This window comes from Boleophthalmus pectinirostris, unplaced genomic scaffold (genome assembly GCF_026225935.1).
Source record: "Boleophthalmus pectinirostris isolate CB_2022bp ecotype Guang Dong unplaced genomic scaffold, ASM2622593v1 HiC_scaffold_23, whole genome shotgun sequence".
NCBI lineage: Eukaryota > Metazoa > Chordata > Actinopteri > Gobiiformes > Gobiidae > Boleophthalmus > Boleophthalmus pectinirostris.
In genome coordinates this window covers 21,890,826-21,903,065 of record NW_026571207.1, presented here as the reverse complement: position 1 = coordinate 21,903,065, position 12,240 = coordinate 21,890,826, and the positions used below count along the sequence as shown (strand labels likewise).

General features: G+C 43.8%; 1 protein-coding gene across 1 annotated transcript in view; it reads left to right on the top strand.

Annotated features, from left to right (window-relative positions):
- Positions 1 to 12,006, top strand: part of nexmifb (neurite extension and migration factor b) — a 54,403-nt gene extending 42,397 nt beyond the window's left edge. The window contains exons 2-3 of the mRNA XM_020927868.2: positions 3,319 to 3,449; positions 7,752 to 12,006. Of these exons, the coding sequence (XP_020783527.1) occupies positions 3,368 to 3,449; positions 7,752 to 11,884 (4,215 nt within the window). The 5' untranslated portion in view covers positions 3,319 to 3,367 and the 3' untranslated portion in view covers positions 11,885 to 12,006. The remainder of the gene's footprint in view (positions 1 to 3,318; positions 3,450 to 7,751) is intronic.
- Positions 12,007 to 12,240: the final 234 nt, after the last annotated feature.

Here is a 12,240-nt window from a genome sequence, read left to right as displayed (position 1 = left end):
AGTAGAGTTAAATACCCAAGTCCTCAGTGGAGTGCTAATGATGTGGATATGAATCAGGGCTGGCACAAACCTGTCAGAGGTGGGCACTAAAGAGTTACATGTAAAATTATTATGCATGATCTTATACATTGCTGTAGTATGCACAATCAAGGTTTGATTATAATTAGATATTATTAAGTTCATAATGAATTCTCTCACACTAATGCCTCAGATTTATATAGTGCATTTCAAGATCCCCAAAGCACTTAACATTGAGACTGACAGCAGCCATAGATGTCCTGGGGCAGATTGAAGAAAACAGCTACTATTATAGTTTTTAATGCATTTGAATGTTTATTGTTTGAAAATATAAGTATTTGTTTAGAAGTTGTAGCAGTGATATTGTTTGTATTTTAACAACCTTCTCATTTGGCCACAGTGACTGCGGCAGGTCTTAGCACACTGTACTCATGGCACCAGGTTTATGATGTGCTCCTTGCTCCAATGTCTGTGCACTCTCCTGCAGTCTGCTGAGGACACTCTGAGGCTGGACAATAAATAATGTGCAAAATAAAAGCATTTGAGCTTTTGCTCTCTCCCTCTGTTTTTCTCCCTTTCCCTATTCTCTCTCTGCCTCTCTCCCATCTCTCTCTTCTTTTCCCCCTTACTCTCCTCTCTCTCTTTCTTTGTGTCCCTCCATTCCTCTCTCCCCCTCTCTCTGCTTCTCCCTCTCTCTCTCCTCTCTCCTTTTGTTTCTCCCCATTCCTCTCTCCCCCTCTCTCTGCTTCCCCCTCTCTCCCCTCTCCCTTTGTTTCTCCCCATTCCTCTCTCCCCTCTTTCAGCCTCTCTCTGCTCCCCTTCTCTCTCTATTCTCAATCTCTCCCTTTGTCTCTCCCCCTCTCTCCCTCTCCTGCTCTCTCTCTCCGGTGTGTGTGGAGTACTTCTTATGCACTGTTGATTCCTGGATGCTTTGGCCACAGCCTTGGGGCTTCTGTCCAACACATACATTTGGCCATAAACATTGTGGATGCACACACTGTGCTCTGGGTGCTGAGGTTTTGGCTGGTCCTCTATAGTCCAACTGTCACTGGCGCTGTGGGGACATGCACTGCTCAGCAGCTCCTTTTAATGGGCTGCTCCTGTGAGAGGAATGCTGCATTTAGAAAACAGGACTCAACTGGGTCACCTGGGTCAGGAGGAACTAAACAAAATTCAACCAGCTTTTGTTAGAGAGAACATGTGATTTCAATCAATATATGGGTGCAAGAGGTGACCTGTGAAAGATTTTATTTGAAAAGTGCCATTTTAAAAGATGGTGCAGCATATTTTTGTCTTCCTTCAGTAAGTACCTCTTGGAAATAGTGAGACATAGTATTATATATATTACATATTATTACATATCCTTTAGTCTGGAAGCATTCCACTTCCACAGAGTAAAAAATGAGGGGATTCTGATGGTGGCTCATGGAAAAATCACATATCAAAGTCAAATTTGCAAACCAAGTTATTAGAACTCAGGTTTTATGCTACAACCGTGTCATACTGCTGTGTCAGGCTTTGAACAGGAGATGAGCTGTGATTGTTCTGCAAGTGAGATTCTGTCCACAACAGTTAATTGTTTCATTATAGAAAAAGCAACCCCACCCCAAAATGCACTCATAATACCAAATAAGATCAAATCTTGCCTTTCTCAGCATGTCAGTTTTGGGTTGAAGAGCAGGTTGAGATTAAGGCTGTGGCGCTGCAGGCCTCTTGTACCTGCTGCACACATGAGCACATTCAACGCCTCATAAGGTAATTACCCACTGATCTGCTTCTTGTGTGTAACCTAAAGCAGGGTGCCCGTCAGGTAGCTCTCCTCTGCGGTCAGTGAGCAGCTAATGACATTTACAAAGAAATGGGTCGAAAGAGCAGAAGTTGTTTCTTATAGTCAGCTGCACTCTACCTTTGTCTTATTGTGGGGCTTAATCTCCCGCTCCTCACCCTTTCATGGCACAAGCAGAGGTTATTAGATCCCCTCCCCCACCTCGTTTGTCATCTCTCTGCTCCCCCGTCTCTCCCCGAGATGGAGCTGAAGACAGGAAGAAGAGAAAACAATATAGGCAACCCAGGGGCCAAGCACAAGTGTGTTTTATAGTTGTACTGTGTCTTAATCCGGCCACAGGGGGTAACTCATTGTACCTGTCCCAAGCCTTTATATAATTATGCGTTATTTGACACCAGTCTCTTGCTATTTTTGCTACTTATTTAGAATTTATTATTACCATTTATATTTTTTCTCTTTCTCTTGATGTGTGAGCTACCGTGTTTAAGTAATTTCCCTTGTGGGTCAATAGTTTGTCAAAGTCTAAATCTAAGTCTAAGCCTGATAGTAGGAGCTTTCACATAAAACTCAAGATGAATCACTAAACACTGAATCAGGGACAGTACAGGATGTTATATCAGGGTTACCAGATACTAACTGATATAAAAAAAACCTATATCAGAACTACTATAAGACCTATGGTAATACTAACACATTTTGAAATTGTTGTGATATCAGAATTAATTGTCAAGTATTGTTTTGAATTGTATCAGTATTCTTAGTTTTAAGTAAAAAAAAAAGTTTGGATTTTTTTGGAGCATATCTCTCAATATACACCCCATTTCCCCTGCTGCATTTAAAATTATAGACCATTGACATATTTCTGTCTTAACGCCACTGAACACCACGAATGGAGTCAGTTAATTACGACAAACAAATATGCTTAGAGCCACCTATGTAAGGTTTGCACAGGTTAACAACTCTTGCTATAAATGTGTAACGAAGCTTAAAATAGGAGAGAATGGCCTACAGTTGCTATAGCAATCTCAGCTCCAGATGCTTTGTGTACTTTCTCAGTTTGCAAAGTTTAAATTAATCTACGATACATATCTGTTATCAGCAGCAAGAAAAAAGAGATTTGATTTCAGTGATTTCTGTAAACCAACCACACAGTGTTACCAATCACAAGTGTGATATATTACTACAAAAAACACTGGAACACACTGGAACAATACATGATAACCCTAGTAAACCCCAGAACAACTGAACATTATCTTAAATAAATACCTTAAATAAATCATGAGTAATACATACATAGCACAATGAAATAGAGTTCAAATATGTGTTAATTATTAGAGCTTTAATAGCTTAACTTTAACTCCCTACTATAAACTGCACAAAAGTTGTTTTAATTATAAGTTGATTTAGTAATTATCATGACAGGCCTAGTTACAATACTCTAAAGTTAACTGTACTATCCTGAACTGTGAATATTTCTATTGTACTAACCTCTGTCTCCTCTCTACCCTCCACAGGTGAGACAGTCAAAATGATGCGTAGGAAGAGCAGCTCCAGCTTGTATTGATGGACGTGTTAACCGACAGCAGTCTCACATTGATCGTGAAGACCTCAAAATCACAGACTGCTAACTCTGCACAAATCACAGGTAAAAAAATCAACATAATAAAGCATACAACTGAAGTAATACCAGGTGAAATTATAGTTTAATTAAATGCTCTGTCAGCGTGTGCCTTAAAAGGTAAATAGCATTAGAACTTGTGGCAGAACTTTTAATTAATGTTTTATCTTCAGGTTTAAGCTCTTGAAAAAGATTATCAAGGACGTGAAATGCATTACTACCATTAAGAGAAAAATTGAAAAGAAACTGCATATCTTTTAGAGCCATTGTCACATTAAAGGCATCTCTTGACATCTCTTCATAAACTGCTTTATCACCTGAATTCTCCTGCTTTACAATGGGCCTGTATCAGTGCCACAGTTGTTAAGGAGAATAGTGTATGTCTTTTGCCATTACCTGCTGCCCCCTATAGTTTGCCTCCATAATCTCTGGTTACGGTTTATCTTATTTGAGCTGTGGTCATGCTGAGTAGATGCAGCTTAGTCTTTCTTGTGGCAGCCAGTGGAAGGAGAGAGGGAGAGAGACAGAGAGAAAAGGAGAGGGGAAGAGGGAGGGTATGATAATAAAAGAAAGGAGAGTAATGTATAAAAAGCTGCAGTATCAGAGGTGAGGCCGGCTCCATTGCCTGCGCTCCGAAGAGACCAGCGATGAATCATGCCGCACTTACTCACCACTTATTATGAACATCCTGTGCTGGCCGGATTGATTTCCCCCCACCATTCACAAAATGTCATATAGTGAAGATAGAGCAATAGCAAGCACATCTGCAGCCAGGACAGCAAACGCCTGAGGTGCCTGGTCTCTACTGCAGCTAGGGTGGCAGTTTATGGAGGTTATAGCCTGTAACAAGGATGAGATAGGATAGGGATAATATCATGAGTTTAAAATGAGAGACTGAATAAGAGGAAGAGGCACGCAAACCAGGAATTAAAAAGAGTAGACTTTGCCTCATTGGCACTCACACACATAAAGACCGACAACTGACAGAAAATGTTGAATGGCAGGTAGAGAATAATAAATAAATAAATAATTCAGCAATTAATATGCAACAGCTAATCAGAACATTGACTTAACTGACCATTGGCATCATCATGGATTGTTATAACTGTTAAAGGGCTCACATAACAATGTTTTCTGATCAATGTTATGATGTTGTTTCCTCATCAAAAACATATCTGGAGTTGTTTTGTTTAACTGACACATGTTTAACCCACAAATCCTGCATATTTAGGTTTAGTTTAGTTTTCTTCTCAAATGGAAAACATTCCACTTTGTGATGTTTTGCAGTAGTAAATGCTCCACTGGGTTTTTAAGCTCCATTTGGATGATTTCAACCCTGTACTTACCAGTCTCTACTAAGGTGAAAAGTCCCTGTTAACTTGAAACTACCACTACATGGCATCACAATGAGGAACAGAGCATTTTGATCTTTGGAGCTGTACACAGACTTATACATCAGGATTATTCAAACATTTGTGAATGAACCAAAACACTACTCTGCTTATGTTTTTGATGAGGTAACACCATTCTAACATGACTTAAAGCTCACAATTTAAATTATGTTTAATGTAAGACCTTTAAGTATCTGTAGAATTAATCGACTCTAACAAACATGCCATTCACCAAGAAAATAGACCTTGTAACAAAGACGTAAGGTCAAGGAAAATGTAGATTTTGTGATTGTGAGAAATGCAATATTTAAAAAACATGATACCTGAAATCCAAATCTTGGTCATTTTTCCTGTGTATTCAGTGTAGCAGGTGCAGTTCTTTGGGCTTCTGCTCTCATATCCATGTCATTTTACCACACAACTCCACCTGGCACTGTAGAGCACGCTCACTGCAGCTAAACCAGAGTCCACAGAGTCCACAGACCCGAATGCAACTGGTCCAGTCTAGTCGGGTCTGGTTTGGCAGTGGAGGAGCTGTCTAGCATTGCAGCGTTTGGCAGGGTCCTGGGATCATCAGAAGATCAGCACCACCTGCCAGCAGCCAGGGTCCCTCCATATGCTTCTCGCAGACTGGGCATACTCGCAGTGTCACATCCAGGCTCCGGTCGAGTCCAACCAAGAGGGCTCACCGTAGAGACACGACTACAACTGTGTCATGTTGATGTGTGAGGCTTTGAACAGGAGATGGGCTGTGATTTTTCTGCAAGTGAGAAATGAAAATTTGGCAGCGAATTTATGACTGTTTATTGTGAAGGCTTGCCAACTCAGATACGGTAGATATTAGGGCAGAGCTAAATCTAAAATAATGTGTAATAAATCTTAACATTGTAACGGATATGATTGACAATAATTTGGTATACATTTTATAGACCCAATTTAATACATTATTGGAATCATAGCCCCTTAATATAGTGTATAGATGCAATAACAGGCTAAATATCTGAGAGATAGTGAGACAGAAAGGGCAGAGACAGAAAGAAAGAGAGGGGGGATATTGTGATGGCTCTGTTGATATTGCAATAACAATAAATTCTCTATATATTGCGCAGAATCTGTACCAATAGATATGACACTCTAAGCGGCATGTTAGTGTATATGAGGCTGCAGATGCCCTTTGACCTCTGATGTCAAGCTGGATTTGTCATGACTGTAAGGGCCCATGTGTGTGTATACCTGCCTGATCTGTCTGCCTGATCTGTGGCACACTCTGAACAGCTGAGGAGCTAATGGTCCAGCTGGAGACAGATGGCCTCTCCATAACACCATACCCCCGAGCCAATACTCTCACTCTGTCACTACAGCGTGCACGAGTTTGTGAGCGTGCACGGTGCAAACCAGAGATACTTGTTTATCTATTTGTAAATCCTCAGGGGATGCACATTTCTTATAATGGGTTTTGTGTTTCTCAGCAATTAACACTTAATGCTGGTATTAGTGTAATGTTATTTTTTCACCAGATTACATGCCAAACTATTTCATTCAAGCTTAAGGCAACAAGAGAAGTGTTTTTTTCTTCCTCTTTGGTAGAATTATTGTAACTTATACTTAGTTACAAATATTTAGTCAACTGCTGTCGTACTAACTGTATTTTATTATTGTTTAAAATCGCGCATAAAAGACAAAAGGTAAAAAAGAAAACAAATTCACCTCTTTCCCTAAAATAAACAAAGAAATGTAATAACATATAAAAATTACAACATGATAAAGATAAAAATAAAGTATTGAAAGCAGATTATGTATGAAACTAGTGAAAATGTAATCAACAAATTACACAAGTAAATGTTAATCATAGGCCTTTGTCTGACTTGGTTGTCCTGTCTCAGTGCTGACTGAGCGTGTGCCACTAACACGCTTTAGCTCGGGGTCATTTGGGCTCACAGACACAGAGAGCTGATTCTAACGCCTCGCTGTGATGCTCCTGCAGCCCCTGACAACTCGCTGCTAACAGTTTTCTGACTGAGAGGAAAAAGAGATCTATTTCTCTGGAGGGATTCTTCATTAGAGATGGCAGTGGCACAATCGCATGCCACTGCTTGGTTTTTTGTTGTTGTTGTTCTATGTGGAAGGTTCTGTGTGTTTGTAGACCATTTAATCAGTAAAGGATTTTAGGAATAGCTTAATTAGATGACACACATCATGAAGTTAAAAGTAATAGCACTGCACACTACATTGCCTGTTTATGATATTTTTTGTATTTAGTTCTGTCTGATTATGAGAGGTAGTAGCAGTTTGTTCAGTGTATGAGAAGGCAGGTGTAGATGATATTGGTGATTCAGTCTCCAACATATGGGGCTGCCATGTCCCATGTGTAACGTACCTGCCTCGGCTGCTCTCGTCTAATTATACAGAGCAAACAAAGCTATGAGCCTGCTGCTACAACCTGCTTCTGTGGGGTTTGATTGTTGCACATCTTCAACTGATTAAGATATTGTCACAATTGACCTGTGCATAATTAATGCATTTCTTTCTCACACTTGCATTTGTGTAGTTTTATTGTGGTTTATCGGAAAAGGGAGGAAATGTGTTTATTTCTAGTTTAAACTAGAGATGACTAGCAAATGCAGTGCGTATGCCCTTTTGATTTGTATAATTGTTAAATAGCATTGGCGGTTGTCTTTTTATCAATTACTCTAAAGCTACCATTTTACAACCTGCCCATGCTAAAATCACTTAACTTTAAGCCAAACCAGAATAATTACCATCTAAAGTTGGCATCTGAAATTGACATTTTGAGTGAGAGTGGGTTAATTGTCGCTAAATGTTTTGAGCAGTGTTGAAGAAATGTCAGTAAAACTCCAGAACAGAGACAATGAAATTAAACTTTGACATTTGTTAAAGCTTTTCTCTAAAAGTGTGAAATGTGTGTGTTTCTGTGCAGGGGTATGTGAGCAGAGTGGTGATCTGAGTCTGTGTGGACTTGTTGATGCTGCTGCACTCCCTCCATCTCCACCTGCCACTTCACAAGGGGGTCCAGCGCACCAGAGGACTGCAGCGTCCCCACCCCTGCCCCTGGGCACTGAGTCCTCCCTGAGCCTGACAGCACCCCCCACCTGCCCCTCCACTCATGACGCTCCAAGTGTGACCCCCCACCTAAACCCCACTCCCCCCTCCACATCTGCTCTCAGCTCCTGGGGCCTGTCAGGACAGTCCCAGAAAAGTAAAGTCCCTGTCCCTGCTGCTCTTTCTATGACTGCTGCCATGATGGAGCCCGGAGGTGCCCCCACGCTCACAGAGGAGTGTCTGCTGCAGCCAGCACGCACCTGCATCGGCTGCTTCATAGAGACACGCGACGCTGCTGACTCTGCCCCCATAGCCAACCCACTGCACGAGCACACTGCAGGCCCTGATGCAGACACAGGGCTGCGGATAGGCGATGTGAGCCGGGAGGACTTCTCTGACATAAACAACATCAACATTCAGTGCCTGAGCCATGCGGGGGAGGCTGTGAGTCACTACGGAGAACAGCTCCTCTCTGACCAGCTACTTAACTTCCCTCTGCCTAAGGCCTCAGGTGAGGGCAAGAGGGCAGATGGAAATAAGACAACAGAGGATTGTGACGACCCAGAGGATGAGGCAACAGCTAAGAACCTGTACGAAGGACTGTTGTTAGATAAAGTGAGTGGAGAGGAGGTACTCTTGGCTAATGCAGGCCAGGACTGGGGCTATTTTGAGTCCTTCATCAGCGAGAGCAAGATGGAATTGCTCGACCTTTGTTCAAAAAATGAACTGTCTGTCAATCTCTTCTCTGAAGAAGATGTTGACAACCTCTTTGATGATGAAGATGATGACTCTACTTTAAGCAGTGATGTTTGTTCTCTAAAGATTCGTTACGAGTCTTTCCAGGATAACATGAGGGAAAAAACAAATGTGCTCCAAGAGGAGACCCAGTTTAACTTTTTCCCAAGTGTCCTGGCCAATTGTGCCAAAAAAGAGGAGGCTGCAGCAGTTTTGAGGAGGAGTGCCGATGAGCCTAAAAGTGATGAACTTATACTGGAGTCCGTACAGGAAGCCAAGCTGGGGGACTGCAGTGGTAGGAGCCCTCTTGATGGGTCCCAGGGGTCCCCCATGTCCACTCCCAAAGTGAACTACCTAATGGACTTCAATTCCACAGAGGAATCAGGGGAGTTCAGTGACGACAGCTCATGCACGGCCTCTTCCTCTGACACGCTGCAAGAAGGAAAATATAAAAAGGGTCATTCAAGTTTTCTTAGCCCATCGAACCCTCTTAATTATGGCTTACGCTCTAAGAGAAAGGTTAGGTACAGTGATGATTACTTATATGATGTTGATTCATTAGAAAGTGAGAAAAATGCTGAGAAAAAAGAGAAAGGTCCTGCAGGTCAGAAAGAGGAGGAGGATGTAGACTGGTGTCCCAAAAAGCGACGGAAATCCTGTCGTAAAGAGCCTCCAGTTGTGATTAAGTACATCATAATTAACAGGTTTAAGGGAGAGAGGCTCATGTCAGTGAAGCTGGGCAAGCTGGCCCCAGTAGATGCTACTGTGAGCTTAGATGCAGACACGGTAAACAAATATAAGACACTCGCTCCACTGAAGGAATTCTGGCAGCAGAAGCAAAGAGAGAGACAGGAACAGCTTAAGCTGGCTGGCAGAGATAAACAACAATGTGGTTTTCATCTAAATGGACGCCATCGTCTTTTTAATTCTAGTCATCTCAAAAGGAAATACAAGATAGCAAACAGGCTTAAGGTTCAGAGAATTCATGCTGTGGAGCAATCAGTAACTGCACAGGGCTCCTGTCTCTCTGATCAGGGCCAGGGACGTGTCACCCCCATACTGGCGGGAATAATAGCAGCACCAGACCTCACAGCCACAATAGACACAAGCCCTATCACATACACAGTCACAGCCAAGAGCCGCTCCCAGGTGAGAGAGGAGAGAGAGAGGAGGCGATTGGGACCAAATAAAACAATCAGGATAAGAAAATTCAAAAGTGAAGCTAGGCTGAGGAGCTTGAAAATGAAAGAGGCAGAAGGAGAGGAGGGGAGGAGCATGACAAATGAATCGGATGCCTGTGCTGTAGAAGCACAGGCAGAGCAGCTCACTGCTCAGCTGGAGGAAGCGAAGAGCTCAGCTACAGTCAAACCCAATTTCCCTGATAATAGCAGCACAGCTCAAACATCCCGAGAAGAGAAATTCCCCTTTGTTTCGTCCTCATGCTCCCCTGACAAAGCCTCTTCTACAGACGAGGCAGAGGCGGGTGTCCCTGTCATCCCGGGGGGCTACCTGCAGACCCTGTTAGATGCCACAGACTCCTCTGCTGCCACCAGCCTCCCCTATTTCCCCCAGCAGTCCTCCAGGCAGCAGTATCCTCTGGGGCTGTCCTTAGAGGAGAAGCAGTTCTCCTCTCTGCAGCTCGCACAGAGCTGTGTCCTGTCCCCTCCCTCGGAGTCAGAGCTCCAGCAGTCTCCACAAAACTGCTCCAGCTTCACTCCCGTGTGGCACCCACAGCTCTGTGCAAGTCACAGCCAGAGCTTTGGGCCCGAGACCCCCGAGACTCCAATCTTACCCAACAACTTCCCTGCCGCTGTGCCACTGAATGACAACCTGCCAGTGTCTAACTACACCCAGCTGAGCCCACAGGCTGACAGGCTGGTTTATGACAAGAGCTACCTGACTGAGGCTGGCTTGCAGCCTGGGGCAGATCTGCAAGTGTGTCAGTCAGCCTGCGTAGAGGGCCAGGTGCAATACCAGAGAGGCTCTCTCTGCACAGACAATGGCAGACTCATCAGCTATGACTCAGTGGGCTCCCTGTCAGCGTCCTCTAGCAATTACAGCTCCCTGAGCCTCAAGTCCTGTGAGCGCGAGCAGGAGGAGGAGGGACGAGACACTTTCCTGGCTCACTGCAGTCCTAAAGTGGTGATTCAGCAAAGTGTGGATGCTCTAACCCCGCTCAGGGAATCTTCCGACCTGCTGGATATCTCCAACTTCACCCCTGACAAGTTCAGACACTCGTCACTATCTGAACTGTCTCCTCCTGAGACTCCAAACCTTTCCCCGCAGGTGGTGGGCAGAGAAATGAAGATTCCTGGAAATGGTGGAGAATATCAGGATGTGAACGACATTAATATGGACTGTAATAGAGATGTAAAGTGGAACTGTGAAGTTATGCAGCAACAAGAGCACACAACAAACACCTATCCAACAGAGGACAGACAGTTCTCTTTGCACAACTTCAGCAGTCAGGACGTCCTGGACCTGGACAAAAAAGAGATGCCAGGGGAAGAATTTGAAGAACAGACAGGTGCCAAAAGTATAAAGTCAAAGAGAAAAGGTAACTACAAGCAGCCTGCAGGACAGAGCCCAAAGAAAGCCCGCACCCCTAGAGCTCCTAAGTCTGACAAGGTCAAAACCTCTAAACAGAGCTCACGTTCCACAAAAAAGATAAAGGCCATGCTAGAGGGTAAGGCAGCGAAGAACCAAGCAGAGGGGGCAGGCCTGACAGAAAGCAGCACCGGGGACTGGTCTGGAACAGGCTGGTCCGAGGGCAACAGTCTGGTGGGGGATGACCAGAGAGAGTTTGAGGAGCCATCCAATATTCTGTCAAATATCGTCTCTGGGATGGCAGAAGTCCAGAGGTTCATGATGGCCTCTATAGAGCCACTGTGGGACCCCATGTCTGAGGCTTGCATGCCCCCTGAGGCCAATAGTCTCAACCTCAAAACACTCCAAATCCTGGCGGGCACTGAGGCCGACCTGAAAAAGAAAGGAGCGGTGCTTGCTGGGGCTGGTCGAGGCAGAAAGTCAGGGGGCAAAGGGGGTAAAAACCAAGCTAAGTTCAATGCCTCCCACCCGCTTTTCCCTCAGCTCGCTCTTGGTTGCAACATGTTTGACAAACCCAACTTTATTAACCCTGGTCCCGCACACAAAAAACTGTACCGCCATAAGACCAGTGCCAAGTTCCCTCGCATTGAAACACTGAAGGGGAAGCGAGCTGAGAGAGACCCAAATAAGGACATAGCTCTGATGACCTCTTTTGAGAAACTGAGGTAATATTTTCTTATCAGCGGCTGTCGCACCCCCTCTCACTCTCCCTCCAGTACCTGCTCAAACTTCCTCCCAATGCATACCTACACCAACGCTATGCCAGAGCTGCATGACTACTACGTTTCCTTTCCCTGACTACTCCCACTTCCTTTGACCCCCTGAAGAAGAAATTAATATCTGCATGAAAAACTTTCTTGTACTTTGCAAACTACCTATCGAGTGATTGTGTCGAGCTTGATTGAGATTTGAAACGACCATGGCTGCATTTTTCTTGCTTTTGTTGTTTCTGCTTTGTTTGTTCCTATAGTTGTTTGTTTTTATTTTGTCTGAAAAGAAAAACAAGATTAAGCCTTGATAACAGT